The following is a 23,587-nucleotide window of genomic DNA, read 5'->3' as shown; positions in this document are numbered from 1 at the left end:
TTGCTGCTGATTTTTTAGGTCCTAGTACAAGATTGCAGGGATTATTGATGCTTATATTCTTTGGAGATTTTGGGAGGCTGTTGGAAGGCAAAAAATCTCTCCTTTGAAATAGAAGGAAACGTGTACTGGAAAATAGTATAACTTCGAGGAGCAGCTTGGCCTAGTGGATAGAACACAGACCTGAGAATGAGAGGATCTGGATTCTACTCCTGGCTCTGCTACATGCCTGCTGTGTGACCTAGGGACAGGTCACGTACCTTCTCTGTGCCTCAGATACCTTATTTGTAAAAGGGAGATTCAATTCTTGTTCTCCTTCCTACTTAGTTTATGAGCTCTGTTCCTCTCTGACCTGATTATCTTGTCTTCCCCAGTGCTTAGAACAGTGTTTGTCATATAATAATTGTGGTACTTGTTAAGCGCTTACTATTAATGTTATTTACATATAATACAAATAAATGAGTAAACAAAGAAGACTCTGCTTTAGTCTACTACTACTACTACTACTGCTACTAATAATAATAGTATTTGTCAAGTGCCTAGCATGTTCCAGGCACTCTGCTAAGCACTAGAGTAGCTACAAGCTAATCAGGTTGGACAGATTCCATATCCCATATCTCAGTCTTCACTCCCATTTTATATAAGAGTTAACTGAGAAAAAGAGAGGTTAAGTGACTTGCCCAGGATCACACAACAAACACATGGAAGAGCTGGGATTAAACCCAGGTCCTCTGACTCCCATGCCCATGGTCTAGTCTAGTGGTGGAATCATCAGTTTCCCCTTTTGGGAAATAAACTAGCTGGATTATTTTGTGGTTTTAGGCCAAGTTTACTCAGATTTATGGAGTAGGCACTTTTGTACTTTGTATATAGGCTCATTTCTTATTAGATGAGCAAGACAGACAGAGAAAGAGAGAGCAGAGCACTTAATCCCACCCTTTCAGTCTAGGGTTAATTTCTTTTGTTTAATAATCCTGTTTCTGGTTGCCTATCGCATAGGTACTGGAAAGCACTTTAGCTTGACAGATGAGTGGCTGTTCCGGGAGTATTCAGTCAAGCAAAGGCTGAGACCATGAGAATATTTAACAAGGGGAAATCATAAAACGTCAGTGGGAAAACAAGGCAAATTAAGAGCTCCCCACATCAAGCTAAGGGGTGGGTCTCTCCGCGTGGAAGGAGAGGAGGAAAAGGGTGTGGGTTCTTTTTCTGCCCTGTGGTGACCTAGAAGGGCGTATGACCAACTCGCCCCCCAGTCCTGCACCCTTGGGGAGGAGAACTTTGTTCAGGAAATAGGAAGAGGGGTTAATAGGAAGGTTGGGTCTTACTGTTTCCAAGTCATTCATTTTGCACTGCAACCGCAGCGGGTCTGTTAGTCATGCTTCTGTTTATTACTGGTAGTTAATGCTCTCTTCAAAAAGGAGGAGAAAAAATGCTCTCTGCTGCCTGCGGTTAGAAGCAGAGGGTGAGAAATGGAAGTAGAGAGTCAGGGGACTGGGGTGAGGGTGGGTGGTCCTATCTCTTTCCAAGCTGATGAAAAATGGCCACCAGAACAGAGGTTAGCAAAATGGAAGATTCCTTGCCCCTCCACAGTCTCTGCCGCCAGGAGCAACTGGTTTTTCCCATAGGGGACCCACTGTTCCCTCTCCACTCCAGCCACCTTTAAGCACCCAGAATCGTCTTACAACACTAATTCCTGAGGGTGTCCCATCCACAGAGAGCTGGGGTGAGCTTTGATGAATTTGTGTTTGAAAGGTGCTGAATGCAGGGTATGGCTAGGGGGATAAAGTAACACAATTTAATAGCTGTGTCACGGAAAGTGCAGAAGTAAATGCACTTGATACTCAGCTGCTTATGTCTAAGAGAACTCACGCCACAGGAATTTGGAGCGCTTTTCCCGAAAGATGAAAGACATACCCCAGACTGCTCCAGCATTTGAAACCTCACTCTAGCTTGCCCATAAAGAGCGACCGAATCAGCCCACGCCGTCTGTGGCTTTATGTGGCACTGTGGGTAAAACTGTGGTCTGCCATTCCCCCTTTGTTTTTAAATAATGGCTGTGGCTACCTGTCTTTTATTCCTCTGTTGCTCTTTTTTATTCCAGAGGATGAAACGACGGGTGTTCAGGTTCGATTTCAAATCCGAAGTAAACGTCTTGCCGTGGTCTGAAATGTAATCCCAGAACATAGCTAAACACTTCCCATTCATTGAAATGATGATGAAGGCATTTATTAAACACTTAATATGTGCAAAGCACTGTTCCAAGCACTGGGAAGGTTACAAGGTGATCAGGTTGTCCCACAGGGGGCTCACAGTCTTAATCCCCATTTTACAGATGAGGTAACTGAGGCCCAGAGAAGTGAAGTGATTTACCCGAAGTCACACAGTTGACAGTTGGCGGAGCCGGGATTTGAACCTATGACCTCTGACTCCGAAGCCCGGGCTCTTTCCACTGAGCCACGCTGCTTCTCAATGCACTGTCCAGCACTGGCTTCTAATGCTAACCATTCCCCGTCTCTTTTCCCCAACCATTTCAGTGAAGTTCCCTCCAAACATAGTGAATATCCACGTGAAGCATCCTCCAGAGGCCTCGGTGCAGATCCATCAGGTGTCCAGGGTCGATAGCTCTTCATCAGGCCACAAGGTGAAAGAATCCCTCCCAAGCCCAGCCCAGGGCTCCTACCAGGGAGTTCCCATTCAGAAGACCCAGACGGCTCATTCTACCTACTCCCATCAGCAAGTGGCTCCTCGTGTGTATCCCGTGGCTGCTAAGACTCAGCTGGGACGGTGCTTTCAGGAAACTACCGGCTCGCAGGTAAGGAACCTTGGCTCATTTTCTTCCACCCACGAACTCTAAAGAAGGGCAGGTCACTTCTACCCCACCAAGGGCCCTGAAAATGTCCCTAGTTCATTCATTTATTCATTGTTGTATTTATTAAGCACTCAATATATGCAGAGCACTGTACTAAGCACTTGGGAGAGTACACTACAACAATAAACAGACACATTCCCTGCCCACCATGAGCTTACAGTCTAGAGCCGGGGAGACAGACAACAGTACATATAAATTACAGATAGGCATATATGTGCTGTGGGGCTGGGAGGGGGGAAGAACCAAGGGGGCAAGTCAGGGTGATGCAGAAGGGAGTGGGAGAAAGTTGAATCTAGAGAATTGTGGTTGGGTCTCATTAAATTTACCATGGCATTGGGCGTAGCACAGGCCCTGAGAAAACCTCAGCACAGAACCGTCAGAAACTTGGGATTTAATTGCCGTGCCTCGGATAATCAGATCTCCTCATCTGCTGCCTACTGTTCTCTCCCTACACAAGATTCTTCTCTTTGGAGTGTGATGGTCATTCCCATGCTTACCCTTTGAGAATATTATGGATATCAGGTTGTGGGGGGTGAAATTTGTGTGAGGTTCGAATGCCTAGTGTGCCCACCTGTCTGGTATTCCCAAGGAAGATGTATGATATATTTTTTTAATCTTCAGCTCAAACTTCCTTCGCAGGGAAAAAGAGGGTTGGGGCACTACAGGAGGGTTCAGAGTTGACAAGGGGATGGATTGATGGCACAGCATTGATAACTAGGAGGGAGAGATTTAAGTTTGCAAATTCATCTGATCGGCAGCTTTTCTGTCTTGCTTGCCACAGTGGAACGTAGTTAAAGGAGCTGGAATATAAATCTGAAAGAAAAGTGTCCTGACTGGAAATCTAGGCCACAAAGACAAACCTATGTATCATTTTGGCCCTAGGGGTTAGGGCAACCGTGTATGTTTGAAAAATCAAACACATGCTATTGATAATAATAATGATGGCATTTTTCAAGTACTTACTACGTGCAAAGCACTGTTCTAAGCACTGGGGAGGATACAAGGTGATCACATTGTGCCACGTGGGTCTCACAGTCTTAATCCCCATTTTACGGAGGCTCAGAGAAGTTAAATGACTTGCCCAAGGTCACACAGCAGACATGTGGGGGAGCCTGTATTAGAACCCATGACCTCTGATTCCCAGGCCATTGTAAGCAGGAAACCTGTCTGCGAAATCTGTTATACTGTACTCTTATACTTGCTTGGTACAGAGCTGTGCACATACTAATTGAAACAGCATGACGAAATGGACAGAGCACAGGCCTGGGAGTTAAATGGTCATGGGTTCTAATGCTGACTCCGCCACTTTGCTGTGTGTCTTTGGGCAAGTTACTTCACTTCTCTGAGCCTCAATTACCTCATCTGTAAAATGGGGATTGAGACTGTGAGCCCCACGTGGGACAGGGACTGTGTCCAACCTGATTTGTTTGTATCCACCCCAGCACTTAGTAGAGTACTTGGCACAAAGTAAGCACTTAAATACTATGATGATGATAATGATTATTATTATTATTGATTGTTTGATTTCCTTTAGGTGACACCCTTCTTTACTGAGATGATTTGTTCTTAGTTAGGAAGGAGAATGCTAGCTAAAACTAAAGTTCCTGCGTGTGTCATTTCCTTTGTCCTCCCAAGAGGCAGAAGTGTCACAAGGTCCCTGGTGGCAACATCATAAAGAGAATATATGTACGTTAGGACAACCCAGACATTTCCCCAGGATGCTTGTTGGGCACGCCTGCACTGTGTAAGAAAGACATGGTGTAGAGAGTTTTCACAAAAACTGTTCTGGCCAGCCACGCTAGAGCCTGATGGATTTTTTGATAATCAATCAATCAATCAATCGTATCTATTGAGTGCTAACTGTGTGCAGAGCACTGTACTAAGTGCTTGGGAAGTACAAGTTGGCAACATATAGAGACAGTCCCTACCCAACAGTGGGCTCACAGTCTAAAAGGGGGAGACAGAGAACAAAACCAAACATACTAACAAAATAAAATAAATAGAATAGATATGTACAAGTAAAATAAATAAATAAATAGAGTAATAAATATGTACAAACATATATACATATATACAGGTGCTGTGGGGAAGGGAAGGAGGTAAGATGGGGGGATGGGGAGGGGGACAAGGGGGAGAGGAAGGAAGGGGCTCAGTAAAGGACAAATATCACCATGCAAGTGATTCCTTCTCCTTCACAAGGGCATCTTCTTTAAGGGAAGGTTCATATAGACATCAGGCTTAGCAATGAGAATTTCTCTTTCTGTCTTTGCCAGGTCACACTTCCCTAGCCGCTTATTTTGCAGCTGGCTTTTTGAGCCAAAATCCATTTGGAAAGTTTTCAGGTTCCTAAAGGTTTGAGGTTTGGCCAAGTGAGTAAACAAGGTGGCTAGACGGAACGGGCTTCTTTCATGCTTAAAGCAGGGTGTCAGTATCCATTCCAAAATGTCTAGCCAGTTGCACCAGAGTGAGCTTGATTGAGTTTGTTTTCCTCAGGCATTATCAGCAGATACATATAAAAACAGTTTAGTTAATCAACCATATTTATTGAGTGCTGTGTACAGAGTACTGTACTAACCACTGGGATGACTACAGTACCACAGAGTTGGTCGACTTATTGCTTGGTATGTTTTTATCTGTGGTATATGGTAGATCAATGGTTGGAGTGCCTAAAATTTTGAACCAATTTTCATTGTAATTTGATGTGCACGTATGCCCCAAACCGCCTAAAAACTCTGTTCTGATTTTCAGCTCTGTAGACTTTTCCTGCCAAATTAAAAATAAATTCATTCATTCATTCAATCGTATTTATTGAGCGCTTACTGTGTGCAGAGCACTGTACTAAGCGCTTGGGAAGTACAAGTTGGCAACGTATAGAGACGGTCCCTACCCAACAGTGGGCTCACAGTCTAGAAGGGGGAGACAGACAACAAAACATATTAACAAAATAAAATAAATAGAATAAATATGTACAAGTAAAATAAATAAATAGAGTAATAAATATGTACAAACATATATACATATATACAGGTGCTTTGGGGAGGGGAGGGAGGTAAGGCTGTGGGGATGGGGAGGGGGAGGAGAGCGAGAGGAAGGAGGGGGCTCAGTCTGGGAAGGCCTCCTGGAGGAGGTGAGCTCTCAGTAGGGCTTTGAAGGGAGGAAGAGAGCTAGCGCTTTCAGCCTTTTTTGTATTGCAAAAAGATTCATCGAGCACACCTTTTCCATTGTTAAAATATTTTTTTGATTCCCTTTGACTACCTAAACAATGACTTAGCAAGTTTTTCCTGAGCATGTAAGTTTCTAATGGCTGGTAGCATATTTCACCCTATTATCCTCCTCAACCCTTATATAATGAGAAGCAACGTGGCCTGCTGGAAAGAACACAGGCCTAGGAGTCAGAGGACCTGGGTTCTAATTCTGGCTCTGCTGACTGGTTTCTGGGTGACCTTGGTCAAGTCACTCAACTTCGCTGTGCCTCATTTTCCTTAACTGTAAAATGGGGATTGAATAACTGTTCTCCCTCCTACTTAGACTGCTGTGGCTCAGTGGAAAGATCCTGGGCTTTGGAGTCAGAGGTCATGGGTTCAAATCCCAGCTCTGCCAACTGTCAGCTGTGTGACTCTGGGCAAGTCACTTAACTTCTCTGTGCCTCAGTTACCTCATCTGTAAAATAGGGATTAAAATTGTGAGCCCCCCGTGGGACAACCTGATCACCTTGTAACCTCCCCAGCACTTAGAACAGTGCTTGGCACATAGTAAGCGCTTAACAAATACCAACATTATTATTATTATTAGACTGTGAGCCCCTTTTGGGGCAGGGACTGTGTCTGACCTAATTAGCTTTGCCTACCCCAGCACTTAGAACAGATACATAGTAAGTGCTTAACAAATACCATAAAAAAATACTGTTTTGAATGACTTTCTGATGGCGGCCCCTGTTGAAGAGGGAATCACCTCATGCCTAATCACAGATTGGAACTCAGACTCAATATTCCCTTCCATTGGCATCCTTGTCCATCTCTTCGTTTGTTGCTTTCCCTGCTCCTGTGGGAACAGAACCAGTAGGGATAGAATAATGCAAATGGTGCTACACAACCACTAGTTCTCTGATCATTTCCTTTGTGTGGATTCTAAACTCTGCAATCTCAGGCCTGAGCCTTGTCCCTCTCGTTCTTGGTGGGAGATTTCATCTTCATTTCCTATGTAACCACCATCTCCCTTATCAGACCATCCCATTAGCCACTCATAGAATGCATGTATATATTCTTATTATTCAATTTCTTCTATTAGTGTGATCTGTGTTTTTTCATTTTTACGTCATTGTAGTCTATCAGCCCCATCAGATTATAAACTTCTTGAGGGCAAGGATTTTATTTTCTACTTTTATAGAACATTCTAGTTCAGTCCTCTGTGTGCAGTAAATGTTCAGTAACTACTAATGATGATGACGACGAAGGTGATAGCCTGCAACCATGAGCAAACTTCCTTTGCATCTGGCTCTCTCCAACACATAGATGCAGAAATAAAAAATCTCAATCAGAAATGGGCAGAATAAGAGAAACCATATTGATAATATTATTTGAGCTCTTTGGTTAGCAAGCATGATGTCAGGAAAGAACATTCTTTCATGGATTAGTAAACACTTGGTCAAGATGCTTCATTAGGTCAGAGAGAAACTCAGGAAAGCTGTGCGTGGAAGATAATGGATCAGAATAGGGAAGCAAAGAATCTTATTTAAGGTGTTGAGTTTTAGACAGCAGTTAAACCAGTTCAATTAATTCTGCCATAAGGCGTGATTCTTACACGTACCTTGACTAGAATGCAATTAAGAATTTAGGGAACCTTTTTCCGAAACAATGAGCTATTTTGAGCTCAGGGTACTGTGTTATTGAAGAAATTGTGTGTAGGCACATGCAGATTATAGAAGCATTTACTATGTGCCAAGCGTTCTTCTAAGCACTGGGGTTGAAACAAGTCAACCAGGCTGAACACAGTTCTTGTCCCGCAATGGGCTCATTACCATGGCGTATTGAATAGCGCCTGGGAGTCAGAATGTCATGGGTTCTGCCGCTTGTCTGCTGTGTGATCTTGGGCAAGTCACCTCACTTCTCTGTGCCTCGGTTACCTCATCTGTAAAATGGGGATTAAGACTGTGCGCCCTATGCGGGACAGGTTCTGTGTCCAACCTGATTTACTTGAATCCATCTCAGTGCTTAGTACAGTGCCTGGCACATTGTAAGCACTTCACAAATGCCACAATTCATTATTATTATTATGTGGGTAATTTATTTTATTATGTCTCCCCCCACCTAGTCTGTAAGCTCCTAGTGGGCAGGAATCTGTGGTCTTTGTGCTTAATACAGAGTTCTGCACATAGTAAGCGCTCAATAAATACTACTGATTTATAGCCACCACTTCTGATTTTTTTATGGTATTCATTAAGTGCTTACTATGTTCCAGGCACTGTCACCCCAACCCCAAGAAACTCCAGTGGTTGCCCATCCACCTCTATATCAAACAAAAACTCCTCACCATTGTCTTGAAAGCACTCCATCACCTTGCCCCCTCCTACTTCACCTCACTTCTCTCCTTCTACAATTCAGCCTGCACATTTGGCTCCTCTAGCGCTAACCTCCTCACTGTGCCTCCATCTTGCCTGTCTCACCACCGACACCTAGCCCACATCCTGCCTCTGGCTTGGAAAACTCTCCCTCCTCAAATATGACAGGCAATTACTCTCCTTCCTCAACATCAAAACGTTACTGAAGGCACATCTGCAAGAGACCTTCTCAGATTAAGCCCCATTTTTTCACATCTCCCAGTCTCTTCTGCGTCACTCTGGCTTTCTCCCTTTGCTCTTCCCCCCACCAGCTCCACTACACTTATGTACATATCTGCAATGAAGCTTAGTGGAAAGAGCATGGGTTTAATAATAATAATAATAATAATAATAGCATTTATTAAGCATTTACTATGTGCAAAGCACTGTTCTAAGCGCTCCCAGCTCTGCCACTTAGCTGTGTGACTTTGGGCAAGTGACTTTACTTCTCTGTGCCTGTTACCTCATCTGTAAAATGGGGATTAAGACTGTGAGCCCCACGTGGGACAATCTGATTACTATGTATCTACCCCAGCACTTAGAACAGTGCTTAGCACATAGTAAGTGCTTAGCACATACCATCATCATCATATGTAACTTTATTTGTATTGATTCATTCAATACAAACTATGTGCAGAGCACTATACTAAGTGCTATTGATGTTTATCTCCCCCATCTAGACTGTAAGCTTGTTGGCAGGGAATGTCACTGTTTATTGTTGTATTATACTTTCCCAAGTACTTAGTACAGTGTTCTGCACACAGGAAGCACTCAATAAATATGATTGAATTGAATTGAATTATTAAGCACTGGGGGAGATAGGAACTAATCAGGACGGATACAGTCCATGTCCTACATTCATTCAATCGTATTTATTGAACTCTTACTGTGTGCAGAGCACTGTACTAAGTGCTTGGAAAGTACAATTTGGCAACAGATAGGGCTCACAGTCTTAATCCCCATTTTACAGATGAGGTAACTGAGCCAGAGAGAAGCGAAGTGACTTGCCCAAAGTCATAGAACAGACAAGTGGCCTAGCAGGGATTAGAACTCAGATTCCCAGGCCTATACTCTATCCACTAGACCACACTGCTTCCCTTTATTCTTTATTTTGTATTTCCCAGATGCCTAGTACAATGCAACACCCTAAACAACCAGTTGTATGTATTGAGCACCTACTTTTGTTCTCTACTATCCTAAGGGCTTGGAAGAGCACAATCAGGTAGAAGACATAATCCCTACCCTCAAATAGTTTAAAGTCTAACCAGCGAGAAGCATGAGATAATTTACAGCTAGGAGAGGAAAATTGATAAGTAGATGAATAGATGCTTAAATAGCAGGATATGTAAGTCAAGATGTACAAGAGTTTGGTTGGTGCATGTGAGTGCATAAAGTTTATAAATCAGTGCTGACATGCTGAGGAAGTTCAGGGATACACTCTTGGGTGAAAAAAAAATGATCAGTTAAGATCTCCCCAGAGGAGATGCGTTTTCAGTTGGGCATTGTGGTCTGGTGGATTTAAAGCAGGAGGAAGTTCCAGACAGGATACAAGCGAGGGATCAGATGTGAGAGAAAAAAGAATATGGCACAGTTAGTCTGTTGGTCAGTCAGTTATATTTAATGAACACTAATTGTGTGCAGAGCGCTCTACTAAGTGTTTGGGAGAGAACAAGGTAACAGACACATTCCCTGCCCACAGCTAGAAATGACGATAGCAAGCTGGGGCGGGTGTGTGTTCATTCATTCATTCATTCAATCATACTTATTGAGCGCTTACTGTGTGCAGAGCACTGTACTAAGCCCTTGGTAAGTACAAGTTGGCAACATATAGAGACGTTCCCTACGCAACAGTGGGCTCACAGTCTAGAAGGGGGAGACAGACAACAAAACAAAACATATTAACAAAATAAAATAAATAGAATAAATATGTACTTATAAATAAATAAATAAATAAATAAATAGAGTAATAAATACGTACAAACATATATACAGGTGCTGTGGGGAGGGGAAGGAGATAAAGTGGGGGGATGGGGAGGGGGAGGAGGGGGAGAGGAAAGAGGGGGCTCAGTCTGGGGAGGCCTCCTGGAGGAGGTGAGCTCTCAGTAGGCGAAAGTGTGTAGGGGAAAGAATAGATAAGCAGGGAGGGAGAGAACTGGTGGAGTGCTTTAATAATAATAATAATAATAATAATGGCATTTATTAAGCACTTACTATGTGCAAAGCACTGTTCTAAGCGCTGGGGAGGTTACAAGGTGATCAGATTGTCCCACGGGGGGCTCATAGTCTTAATCCCCATTTTACAGATGAGGTAACTGAAGCCCAGAGAAGTGAAGTGACTTGCCCAAAGTCGCACAGCTGATAATTGACGGAGCCGGGATTTGAACCCATGACCTCTGACTCCAAAGCCCAGGCTCTTTTCCACTGAGCCACGAGGAGAGGAAGCATGTAGTTGTTGAAGACTTTTGAGGAGTGAAGAGATAGCAGAGGCGATATGATGGGATATGTGTAAGGGTAGGGGATGGGGCTGTGGCAGTAAGAGCTACAGCGCTGTCATTCTCTGCTCCTTACCAGAGGGCTGGTGAGTTTGTTCTAGATATACAAACTGTATTGAATCATGGCTCTTCTCACCACAGCCCATATTGCTTGATTCACTCCTCCAACGCCAACCTGCTCAAGTACCTCGATCTCATCTGTCTTGCTCTCTTGAGAAGCAGCTTGGTTAAGTGGAAAGAGCCCGGGCTTCAGAGTCAGAGGTCATGGGTTCAAATCCCGGCTCTGCTGCTTGTCAGCTGTGTGACTTTGGGCAAGTCACTTCACTTCTCTGTGCCTCAGTTACCTCATCTGTAAAATGGGGATTAAGACTGTGAGCCCCACGTGGGACAACCTGATCACCTTGTATCCTCCCCAGTGCTTAGAACAGTGCTTTGCACATAGTAAGTACTTAACAAATGCCATTATTATTATTATTATTAGCTCTGCGGCTTGTCAGCTGTGTGACTCTGAGCAAGTCACTTAACTTCTCTGTGCCTCAGTTACCTCATCTGTAAAATGGGGATTAAGACTGTGAGCCCCACGTGGGACAACCTGATCACCTTGTATCCTCCCTAGTGCTTAGAACAGTGCTTTGCACTTAGTAAGTGATTAACAAATGCCATTATTATTATTATTATTATTATTGCTGCCCACCCCTCGCCCACGGCCTCACTCTGACCTGGGGCCCCCCTCCCCTTCCATATCTGACAGACCACTAAACTCCCCATTTCCAAAGCCTTTTTGAAACGACATCTCCTTCAATCAGTTTTATTTATTGAGCACTTGCTGTGTGCAGAGCACCGTACTGAGCGCCTGGGAGAATACACTATAACAGAGTTGGTGGACACATTCCTTGACCACAAGTAGCTTACATCTAGCAGAGGAGGCTGACATTGATAAGAATAAATACATTACAGTTGTGTACATAAATGCTGTGGGGCTGAGGTGGGGTGAGTAAAGGGTGCAATTCCAAGTGCAAGGGTAATACAGAAGGGAGTGGGAGGAAAGGAAATGAGGGCATAGTTGAGGAAGGCCTCTTCGAGGAAACGTGGTTTTTAATAAGGCTTTGAAGGTGAGGAGAGTGATCAGCTCTCTGATATTCATTCATTCATTCATTCAGTCATATTTATTGAGTGCTTACTGTGTGCAGAGCACTGTACTAAGCGCTTGGGAAGTCCAAGTCGGCAACATATAGAGATGGTCCCTACCCAACAACAGGCTCACAGTCTAGAAGGGAGAGACAGACAACAAAGCAAAACACATAGGTGTCAAAATCGTCAGAACAAATAGAATTGTAGCTATATGCACATGATTAACAAAATAAATAGAATAGTAAATATGTACAAGTAAAATAGAGTAATAAGTCTGTACAAATATATACAAGTGCTGTGGGGAAGGGAAGGAGGTAGGGCGGGGGGGATGGGGAGGAAGAGAGGAAAAAGGGGGCTCAGTCTGGGAAGGCCTCTTGGAGGAGGTGAGCTCTCAGTAGGGCTTTGAAGGGAGGAAGAGAGCTAGTTTGGCGAATGTGTGGAGGGAGGGCATTCCAGGCCATTGGAAGGGCGTGGGCTGGGGGTCAGTGGCGACACAGGCAAGAACGAGGCACAGTGAGGAGGTTAGCGGTGGCAGAAGAGCGGAGGGTGCAGGCTGGGCTGGAGAAGGAGAGAAGGGAGGTGAGGTAGAAAGAGGTGAGGTGATGGAGAGCATTGAAGCTGAGAGTGAGGAGTTTTTCCCTGATATGTAGGTTGATTGGTAGCCACTGGAGATTTGTGAGGATATGAATGCGGAGGGACTTCCAGGCCAGAGGGAGGATGAGGGCAAGGAGTCAGCGGTGAGGTAGCCGAGATAGAGGTACAGTGAGGAGGTTGGCATTAAAGGAGAGAACTGTGCGTCCTGGGTTGTAGTAGGAAGGCAGAGAGTTAAGGCATGATGGGCCGAGAAGCCTTCTCCAACTAAGCCCTCCTTTAACCTATTCCCTTTCTCTTCAGCATCATCTATGTACTTGGTTCTGTACCCTTTAAGCACTTGATATTCACCCCAACCTCAGGCCCACAGCACTATGCACATAGCCACAATTTATTTTATTGTTTACCTCCCCCTCTAGACTGTAGGTTACTTGTAGGCAAGGGACGTGTCTACCAACTCTGTGGTATTGCACTCTTCCAAACACTTATACAGTGCTCTGCACACCATCAGTGCTCAAAAAATACCATAGATTGATTAATTGATTGGTTGGAACACATGTTGTAAGCCATCGATACCACTCCAGGTTTTCATTTTCATCTATGAAATCTCTCATAAAGCCTGAAGAAGCCAGGGGGTCCTCACTGGATCTAGTATGGCTACTGCATTTAGAGGTTCATGCCAGATAATAATAATAATAATAATAATAATAATAATTGAGGTATTTGTTAAGTGCTTACTATGTGCCAGGCACTGTACTAAGGGCTGGGGTGGATACCAGAAAATTGGGGTAGACACAGACCCTGTCCTACATGGGGCTCATTGTATCGTCCCCATTTTACCCATGAGGTAACTGAAGCCCAGAGAAGTGAAGTGATTCTCCCAAGGTCACGCAGCAGACAAGTAGCAGAGCTGGGATTAGAATGGCTTTGGTCAGTTTTGGGGATGTCTGAGCCATGAATGTCTTGCCCTCACAGAATGGGTATTTCCAGCTGACTTAGGTTCAGTGGACCGTCAGATGCCTTGAAACGGTTCCCCTCCTCCCCTGAGCAGAGTTGCTCTTGGCTGAAACAGGGAGGCAATCCAGATAGGGAAAGCCGAGAACGTAGCCATGTGTCACTGGGTCCGGGAAGCCGGGTGGGGGAGGACTGCAGAAGGAAGTCCTGCTAGTTTTGCTCGGTGTAAGAGGACGAGACAGACACTGGGACCCCCAAATGTGGGTCCTTTGACCCTTATAAACCAGCTCCCCCAGAAATCCCCCAGTGAATCAGACACAACCCTTTCTGCAGGCTACAGATCCGATCTAAACCCAGCCTTTGCTTGTCTCCGAAACTGAGCATTAGAACATTGAACCCTATTTAACAAGCACGCAAACAAGCAAAATTTATGTTGTTCTTGGCCCCTCCTCTCCAGCTGCTTTTCATTTTGTTTCTAATAAAAATACCTTTATTATGACACAGAATGTCTCCACCTCCCCTCCCCCCACAGTATTTTTTATGGCACTGGTGGTCCACAAAAAAAAAAGTATTTGTATTACTAATTGGACTGCTGTTCATTTTATTACATGGGAATAACAAAAGCGAGAATCATATGGGGACATGTACTTCTGCTCAGACAGTAGGACACAAACAGTCCTGCTCTATATCAAGATTGAAGATAAGGACTTAGACACGCACAAACACACACACACACACACACACACACAATTAAATCTGACTCTCCCCACTACACAGGAGGATGGAAGTGGTTATCTCAATTCTGAACAGGGACTCCTGTCTGGATTTATATGAAAGAGGGAACACTTAGTCCTGACCATGCCCTCCTGAGAATGGAGTGATGATGTTGTACTGTGTTTTTGTGCAGGGTGAGAGGGACATTTCTGTCATTGGGGCACCATCCTTTTCTCTGCTCCTCATCCCAAGTTAAGGACAGATAGCTGTCCCTTGAGTAGCAGTTCTTCCCTTGAAGCTGGAACGTATCAGGTTCTGGTGGAGATTAAGGGGGAGGGAAGAAGGCTTTTAGCTTCCTCCTCTGGGGCTCCAGAAGCAGGTGGGGGTGGCCCCCTCAAAGGACCCGATGCAGGATAATTGAACTCGTTGCCCTGAGGTCCGAAAATGATATCTCTGGCCTGTGGCTCTCCCTATGGTCCTCCGTCTGAAGAGACTGTTGCATATCCAGAAGCTCATTCCACCCAGTGCTTGCATAAATGTTGAGGCTCCTATCTTAGTTTCTCCAGGTGAAGCTCAGAGGTATTTCTTTTTGGTCTTTTTTAGCCTTTGGCTTTCTTTGGCCAAATCATATCCAAGTTCCTCCACCTTTCTCACTAGGTTTCACTTGTTGTTGTTGTCCTATGCTGTCGAGTCATGTCTGACCCATAGTGATGCCATGGACTCATTTCTCCCAGAACGCCCCACCTCCATCTGCAGTCATTCTGGGAGTGGATCCATAAAGATTTCTTGGTAAAAATACGGAAGTGGTCTGTCTTACCAGGTCTTTAATCATCATCCTGGCTGTCTTCTAAACTCATCTGTCTACATGTTTTGTTTTGCTGTCTGTCTCCCCCTTCTAGACTATGAGCCTGTTGTTGGGTAGGGACCATCTCCATTCATTCATTCAATCGTACTTATTGAGCACTTACTGTGTGCAGAGCACTGTACTAAGCGCTTGTGAAGTACAAGTTGGCAACATATAGACATGGTCCCTACCCAACAATGGGCTCACAGTCTAGAAGGGGGAGACAGACAACAAAACAAAACATGTGGATGGGTGTCAAGTCATCAGAACAAATAGAATTAAAGCTAAATGCACATCATTAACAAAATAAATAGAATAGTAAATACGTATAAGTAAAATAGAGTAATAAATCTGTGCAAACATATATACAAGTGCTGTGGGGACAGGAAGGAGGTAGGGTGGGGGGATGGGGAGGAGGAGAGGAAAAAGGGGGCTCTGTCTGGGAAGGCCTCTTGGAGGAGGTGAGCTCTCAGTAGGGCTTTGAAGGGTGGAGGAGAGCTAGCTTGGTGGATGTGTGGAGGGAGGGCATTCCAGACCAGGAGGAGGACATGGGCTGGGGGTGTATGTTGCTGACTTGTACTTCCCAAGCTCTTAGTACAGTGCTCTGCACAAAGTAAGCACTCAGTAAATATGATTGAGTGAATGAATGACCTCTCTCCATGTCCTCCACCTTGCTTTCTTGTTTAGAAGTCCAGGTCCGCATCACCTTTATCATTACCTATTGTAAGACTTAATCCCTGGGTTTAGGCAATTTGAGAATACATTTATACCTACAAATCAATGATGATAATGTTCTAGAAAGCAGTTTCTATAGACATCCAGTTAAGACATGAAAGGAAGCACCCAGATATTAGTTTTGCCATGCCGATCATTGGGTCTTTCCATTTTTATACGACTGATTCAAAAACGCACATGTTTTTCTTACGGAAGTGCAAGACGATCAGTTTTCATAAGTAGAATTACTGCAAATGAATTTCCACAATCTGATCAATTATTTTATGGTAACATAAAGTAAAATCAGATGTTTCACACTTAGGTCCTCTTTTCTTTATATAACACTTAAATAATATTTTTACTTTAGTGTAGTCTAAAAAATGCCATCACATAAACTAAAGCAGTTGTCTGGAATTCCTTGAAGCTCAGGGTTTGGCTGTAGACACTTTAAAACAAATACATGGTTAGAAATCAGTGTGGATCCATTTACAGCTTTTAATGCTCCATCCACAGTAGATACTTTGCAAAATCAATACCCTGAAACATCAGAGGATTAAAGATGTATCAGATACCCAAAATGCCAAACATTGTTTTAATTACTCTAATAAAAGAAGGCTGGATGACTGTTTTTTTCTTGCCTGTAAAGAATGTGTTACTTATGCCAAAACAAATTCCTTACAAGTCTTTTTAGAAAATCTGGAAGTATTTAAGAGTTTTCCTCCTCTTCATATGAGACAATGCCTTTTATTCTGCCAGTGCTACATTGGACAATTCACTTCGTTATAACAACCTGCCATTCCCATCAAGTTGGTCGAGTATTTGCTGAGCATTTATCTTGGTGATGTAGGTCAATATATTTGCTTTTTTTCCCCTCTTTGTGGAATACAAGAATGTAGATGTAATGTTCCAGCAAATGCCAGCTATGAAGCTCTCCAAAAATCATTTCGTTTGGAGTTGAAGATGTTGCCGAGGAAAGCTAGAACATTGTCTTCCTGGATAAATTTTTAGGAGTCCCTTTACTTGCGGTAGGGATAAATTAATTTCATGATTTGATAAAAGCAGAACGAGACATAGCAAGAAGCTGGGATTGATACAGCCAAGTCAGCACAGCATGGGCTTTCTGAAGAAATTGGTGACTGGATGACATCAAAATACCATCAATTGATGAAGAGACGTAATTCATCCCAGATCACCAAAAAGCTGGCAGTGAGTTACATTTTAGAGTGAGGATGTCAGAGACTTCGTCCCATGACAGTAGTATAACTTGTTTATGCTGAAATGGACATGGGCACACTTCTACAGCCCAGTTCAGGCCATGTGGATCAGCATCTCCATGGGTTTTCTTGATTAACTGAATAGAAGCGATCCATTTTGTCATTGATCATGCACAGATAATGTTTGTAAAGGGTTTAACCCAATTCCCCTTCAGGTATATTTATGCATTTTTTATGATGCTTATTTGCAGAAGGATGAATTTACTCTTTAATGCCCTTTTGTCTATTTAAATTTTAAAATGGGAAAAATGTTTGATTTTGGGTGTGTCAGAACCAGACAACCATCACCAATCTCTGTGAATAATAATAATAATTGTGGCATTTGTTAGAAGCTTACTATGTGCCAAGGATTGTACTAAGTGCTGAGGTGGATACAAGCAGATCGGGTTGTACACAGTCCCTGTCCCACATGGGGCTCACAGTCTCGATCCCCATTTAACAGATGAGGTAACTGAGGCACAAAGAACTGAAGTGACTTGACCAAGGTCACACAGCAGATATGTGGCGGAGCTGGGATTAGAACCTTCTGATTCCCAGGCCCGTGGTCTATCCACTATGCCATGATGCTTCTCTATGCAGGTGACTTAGTCATGATAATAATGTATTTTCAAATCACTATTTAAGTTTTCTGATTTGTTCAGTGGAAATTGTACTACTAGTGAAAAGCATTATGGGGAGTAGTGATTCATTAAGACCTCATTTTTTAAATCAGTAGATGAAACAAGCACTAATCCTGCAAAGGTCACCTGCAATTCTTCTTCATCCCCATGATCATAATCGTCATCGTCAGTATTTCCTGGCGGTCTATCGTGTGCAGAGCATCATACTGATCATTTACTGTTTGCAGAGCAATGAATGGCTATCTACTGGGTGAAAAAAATTCGATCAATATTATTTGTTGCACTCCAACCAAGGACTAAGCACTATACTAAGCCCTTTGGGAGAGCATGATTTTCCTGTCTTAATAATACACGCCTGCAGGCACTTTATATGTCATTTCTTCAGACTCTTGAATAATCCCAGACTGAGCCTCCTCTTTCCTCTCCCCCTCTGCCCCATCTCTATCCCCCCACCTTACCTCCTTCCCCTCCCCACAGCACCTGTATATATGTATATATGTTTGTACGTATTACTCTATTTTATTTGTGCATATTTATTCTATTTATTTTATTTTGTTAATATGTTTTGTTTTTTTCTCTGTCTCCCCCTTCTAGATTGTGAGCCCTCTGTTGGGTAGGGACCATCTCTATATGTTGCCAACTTGTACTTCCTAAGCACTTAGTACAGTGCTCTGCACACAGTAAGCGCTCAATAAATACGACTGAATGAATGAATGAATCCCCTCTCATCCTCTCCTTTGCTTGATGGGAATGGAGAACATTATGCCGCTGGGGTGTATTTTTGTTCATGTGTCAGAGAACTGCTGGTAGTTTTCAAAGAAAATATTCATGTTCTCAAGTTTCAGAAGGAGGAAAAATGATATAACTGTCAATGTTCAGTCAGTCAGTCACACTCTGCACACAGTAAGCCCTCAATAAATATGATTGAATGAATTTATTGAGTGCTTACTGTGTGTAGATCACTGAACTGAGTGCTGGGGAGAGTACAATGCAACAGTAAAAAGACACATTTCCTGCCCACAATGAGCATACATTCTAGAGGGGGAGCCAGAAACTAATATAATTAAATTATGGATATGTACGTAAGTGCTGTGGGTCGGGGTTGGGAGATGAATAAAGGGAGCAAGTCAGGGCGATCCAGAAGAGGGTGGGAGAAGAGGAAATGAGGGCTTAATCAGGGCAGGCCTCTTGGAGGAGATGTTACAGCCCCTGTTGGCTGCTAATTAACACTGTAGAGGTTCTGAACGTTGACCCGTTATATTCTTGGCCTTGCTGTCACAGTGAGTAACAGCACACACCCTTTGGACATGGAAAGACATCTTGGAGTTCTGGGGCCATTTACTTGAGAGAATAGTCATAGTAATTTCAGTTTCAATTAGATAAGCTCCTAATAAAAATAGTACTTGATTACCCGATGATTGATGGAGAGTGAGCAAGGAGCCTTAGGAAATGTAGCTGGAGTGGGGTTGGCAGAGGAGGCTGCCAGAGAAAAGTTGGCCAGCAGAGTTTGGGCAAGGAGAGGTAGGAGAGAAGGTAAGAGGCCTGACCATGATGGCTTTTCCCCTGAGCCCACCTGCTGATTCAGAGAGGGATCCATCCTCCTAACCCTAACCCACCCCCATAATAATAATAATGGTGTTTGTTAAGTGATTACTATGTGCCAAGCACTGTTCTAAACGCTGTGGGAGATACAAGGTTATCATGTTGTCCCAGGTGGGGCTCACAGTCTTAATCCCCATTTTACAGTTGAGGTAACGGAGGCACAGAGAAGTTAAGTGGCTTGACACAGCTGACAAGGCCCCCATAAGGCCCCCATAATCTTTCTGCCCTTTTTGTTCCTGGGAAGTGGAATCGCTAGGGCTGGAGGAATGAATCTGGGCACAGATTTTAGTCCTGGCTCTGCCATTTGCCTGCTGAATGACCTTGGCAAGTCACTTATCTTCTCTGGGCCTCTGCTTCTTCATCTGTAAAATGGAAACAAGATACCTCTTCTCCTTCCTTCATAGACTTGGAGTCCAATGTGGGCAGAAAATGAGACTGGTATTATTATCTCACATAAACCCCAGCACTTAGTATAATGTTTGGCCCATAGGAAGCAATTCATAATAGTAATTATTATTAATAAATACAAATTCCTGGTCCAAAATCCAGATAGCTCTGATAATTAACCAACAACACTGTTGTGTTAATCTAGTCAGTTTTGCATAGATTAAGATATAACTGAGTTCTGTTTTCCCTTTCATAAGTATTATCTGTGTATTAGTAAACAGCTTTGTATTGGTACCTTCAGGAATGGATAATGCTGGATAGTGACGTAGGCCAGCTATCTAAGAGTAGTGGCTGTCCATCAGGAGATGTTATAATAATAATAATAATGGCATTTCTTAAGCACTTACTATGTGCAAGGCACTGTTCTAAGCACTGGGGGGATACAAGGTGACCACGTTGTCCCACGTGGGGCTCACGGTCATTTTACAGATGAGGTAACTGAGGCTCAGAGAAGTTAAGTGACTTGCCCAAGGTCACACAGCAGACGTGGGGGAGCCGGGATTAGAACCCATGACCTCTGACTCCCAAGTCCATGCTCTTTCCACTGAGCCACGTTACACAGAAGGTTCTAGCAAAGTCTCTCAGTGGAGGATCAATTAAGGGGAAGATAACATTCTAGGGAAGATTCAAATGTGGCAAATTCTGTCTCCAAGACAAATGAATTGACCAAGTGTGTTCATGTTTGGGGCTGTCAGAGCTGCTGATTTCTAGAGCTTTCTAGTTGGAAAAGTGCCAAAAAAAATTTTACTGTTGTGCTTCTGTGTGCTGATGTCTATCAAAGGAACTAAAGGAAAGTTTAGTCCCTCTGAGATAATTAAGGTAACAGGGAAGTAGGGAAGCACCCAGTTGATGCTTAATAGCCAATCAACGAAAGGGAAGGATATCAGAATCTAGGTTAAGAAAAAAATAAGGAGAAACACACCTAACCATGGTTATAAAGTATTCTGAGATGGTCCTGATCCAGAACTAGGGTGAAAATTGCTGAAGTCTGTTTCCACCCCATAGTATTTCACAGCCAGGCTTTGATCTGGATATCAAAAGAAGTAAGGTCTAATATGAATATTTGTTGATGTGTATAGTGATTTCTATGTTTATCATTGTACCATCTTACAATTTGGGGGGTACATTGTAGGTATGTCTGAAGAAAATAATTCCTTGTCTTATTTGAGGGAGGAAAGAAGAGCATGGAGCAACCAATATTTTTTAAAGGGTTTATGACATGGGTTTTTTTTTTTAAGCCAGATTTCATTTTGCTATTTTTCTCACTAGCATCCCTACTGTTTAAACCGTTGGTCCAAAATCCTGTTGCTGGAGAGAACAGGACGGTCTCTCTTTTCCCCTGTCACCTACGTTAGTTTTGTATCCAGCTCCAAATCTTGTGCCAAATTGCCTTCCTAGTTTGGAAAAATCGCCATGGCCTTGCTCCACCTTTCTTCTCTGACTTTTTACTCAAACAGTTCCCACCCAATCGCCCTGTTCTTTCAGGCTTGGCCTATGACTCTGTGTCCTCCCTTAGTGTCTTTTCTCAGTGGGTGGTCCCTCTTTCAACTAGAGCTGCTCCAGCTCTCTGGAATGTCTCTCCTACTAAGAACCACTGAGTCACTTCCTCTTTTCAGATCTCGCCTTCAAACATTTCTGTTCCATGCAGCAGAGTCAGTGACAATAGACCATTCTTAGTTTTCCTCCTGTACGTTGACCTCAATTCATTCCTGGAGAATATAGGTCTCTTCATCATTATTCAATTGTATCTTTCTTTTCTCTTCTGCAATGTTACCTTAATATAGTTTCGTTTCTTATTTATCTTGCTGCTGACTCCTTGCCTACATCTTCCCTTTGACCTGGAACTCCCATCTCCCCTTATAGGACAGCTCACCTTCAAAGCCTTATTAAAATCATGTCTCAATCAATCAATCAATCAATCAATCGTATTTATTGAGCGCTTACTATGTGCAGAGCACTGTACTAAGCGCTTGATCTCCTTAAGAGACCTTCCCCAACAAAGCTCTCATTTCCCCTACTCCCTCATCAGGCTTTCCAGCTAATTATAAGTGAAATTGTTGGCTATATAAAGTCAAAATTAATAGTTTTTCATTCAATTAGTACTGCTTCTTTACTTCCCAGATTATCACTGAGGCAATGGGATTAGCGGATGTGATCATTGCCAGCCACAGAAGGAAGGTTCTGTGCTGCCCATGCCCTTGAGGCTGTCTCCTTTGAGCACTTGATATTCACCCCACCCTCAGACCCACCGCCCTTATGTACATATCCATACTGTATTGATTTATATTACTGTCTGTCTCCCTCTCTAGACTGTAAGCTTGTCATTATCAGGGAACATGTCTACCAACTCTGTTTTATTTTACTTTCCCAAGCATATAGTACAGTGCTCTGCATATAGCAAATGCTCAATAAATGCCATTGATTGATTAATTTCTGTTCTCTGTTCAATACTCTTTACACAACTTACCAGGTTTTTATCTTCTTCCTCTATAAGAAACGGTTTTTAATTTCATAGTGTTTGTAGTGAATGACATTACATGCATGACATAGGTATGTTTTAAACCACAAAAATTCAATGTCGAACTTTTAAAATTAAGAGGAAGTGTAACTCTTAATTAAGGTATTTGTTAAGTTCTTACTATGTGCCAAGCACTGCTCTAAGCACTGGTATGAGTCTCCAGGCTTTCCAGCTAATTATAAGTGAAATCATTGGCTATATGAAGTCAAACTTAGTAGTTTTTCATTCAGTTAGTACTACTTCTTTACTTCCCAGATTATCACTGAGGCAATGGGATTGGCAGATGTGATCATTGCCAGCCATTACTGACATGGGTTGCAAGCTTCAATTGCAGGATGACTCTCTAATGGGAAACATTATTTCTGCCCATGAATTTATGTGGAAATTTGAAATAACTGTGGTTACAGCCTCAGTTTTGGCCCAAAGAACGGGGTATGGCAGCACCACTAAATGAAAGGTTGAGAATTGAAATACAGGAGCAGGTATTTTGCTCATCATTGTTCTGTTGAAACGGCACCCACCAATTCTGAATACCAACTCTGGTGAGCAAGCGCTTAGTACAGTGCTCTGCACACAGTAGGCGCTCAATACAATTGAATGAATGAATGAATGAATGAACAATTCTTTTCCAGTTTAAAGAGGGTCAGTGTATTTTGTCATTGCTCTTCTTGTAGATCCTTTATTGTTTTGGAAAGTCAACCTTCTCCAGGCAGTTCTTAAAGGCTTTGATCAGTCATTCATTCATTCAGTCAGTCGTATTTATTGAGCGCTTACTGAGCACAGAACACTGTACTAAGCGCTTGGAAAGTACAATTCGGCAACAGATACAGTCCCTACCCAACAACGGGCTCATAGTCTAGAAGGGGGAGAGTGATGATGAGTGATGAGAGTGATGATGTGGATGGCAGCCCTTGGTAGAGTGATACCTGGAGAGCATCACAGGCTGGGCACAAAGGTTGGCAAGAGATTTCAGCTGGACAGAAGACAGCAGAAAGGTGGTGGAATTGCTGCCGTTCCTGCCATTCCTGCCATTCGTTTACTCTGCTCCAGACTTTTCTTGGTGCATGGTAGGGCCAAAAATCAAGCATTGGCAGGCAGATTCCCATCTGGTTTGCAACACCCAATTCAGTGCTCTGCACATAGTAGAGTGCTCTGTAGATTGAAGAAGCTCAGCCCACAGTTGGTGTCCAGTGCAGTGCTCTGTACATAGTGGAGTGCTCTGTA

General features: G+C 43.2%; 1 protein-coding gene across 8 annotated transcripts in view; it reads left to right on the top strand.

Annotated features, from left to right (window-relative positions):
* LTBP1 (latent transforming growth factor beta binding protein 1) overlaps window positions 1–23,587 on the top strand; it is a 438,291-nt gene that overhangs the window by 212,955 nt on the left and 201,749 nt on the right. For all 8 annotated transcript variants that reach the window (XM_038760501.1, XM_038760417.1, XM_038760246.1 and 5 more), the window contains one exon: window positions 2,532–2,809. In XM_038760501.1, coding sequence (XP_038616429.1) covers window positions 2,532–2,809 — 278 coding nt within the window. The remainder of the gene's footprint in view (window positions 1–2,531; window positions 2,810–23,587) is intronic.

This window comes from Tachyglossus aculeatus, chromosome 1, assembly GCF_015852505.1.
Source record: "Tachyglossus aculeatus isolate mTacAcu1 chromosome 1, mTacAcu1.pri, whole genome shotgun sequence".
NCBI lineage: Eukaryota > Metazoa > Chordata > Mammalia > Monotremata > Tachyglossidae > Tachyglossus > Tachyglossus aculeatus.
Note: the sequence above shows the minus strand (reverse complement) of the source record. Positions and strands in the feature narration are given on the sequence as shown.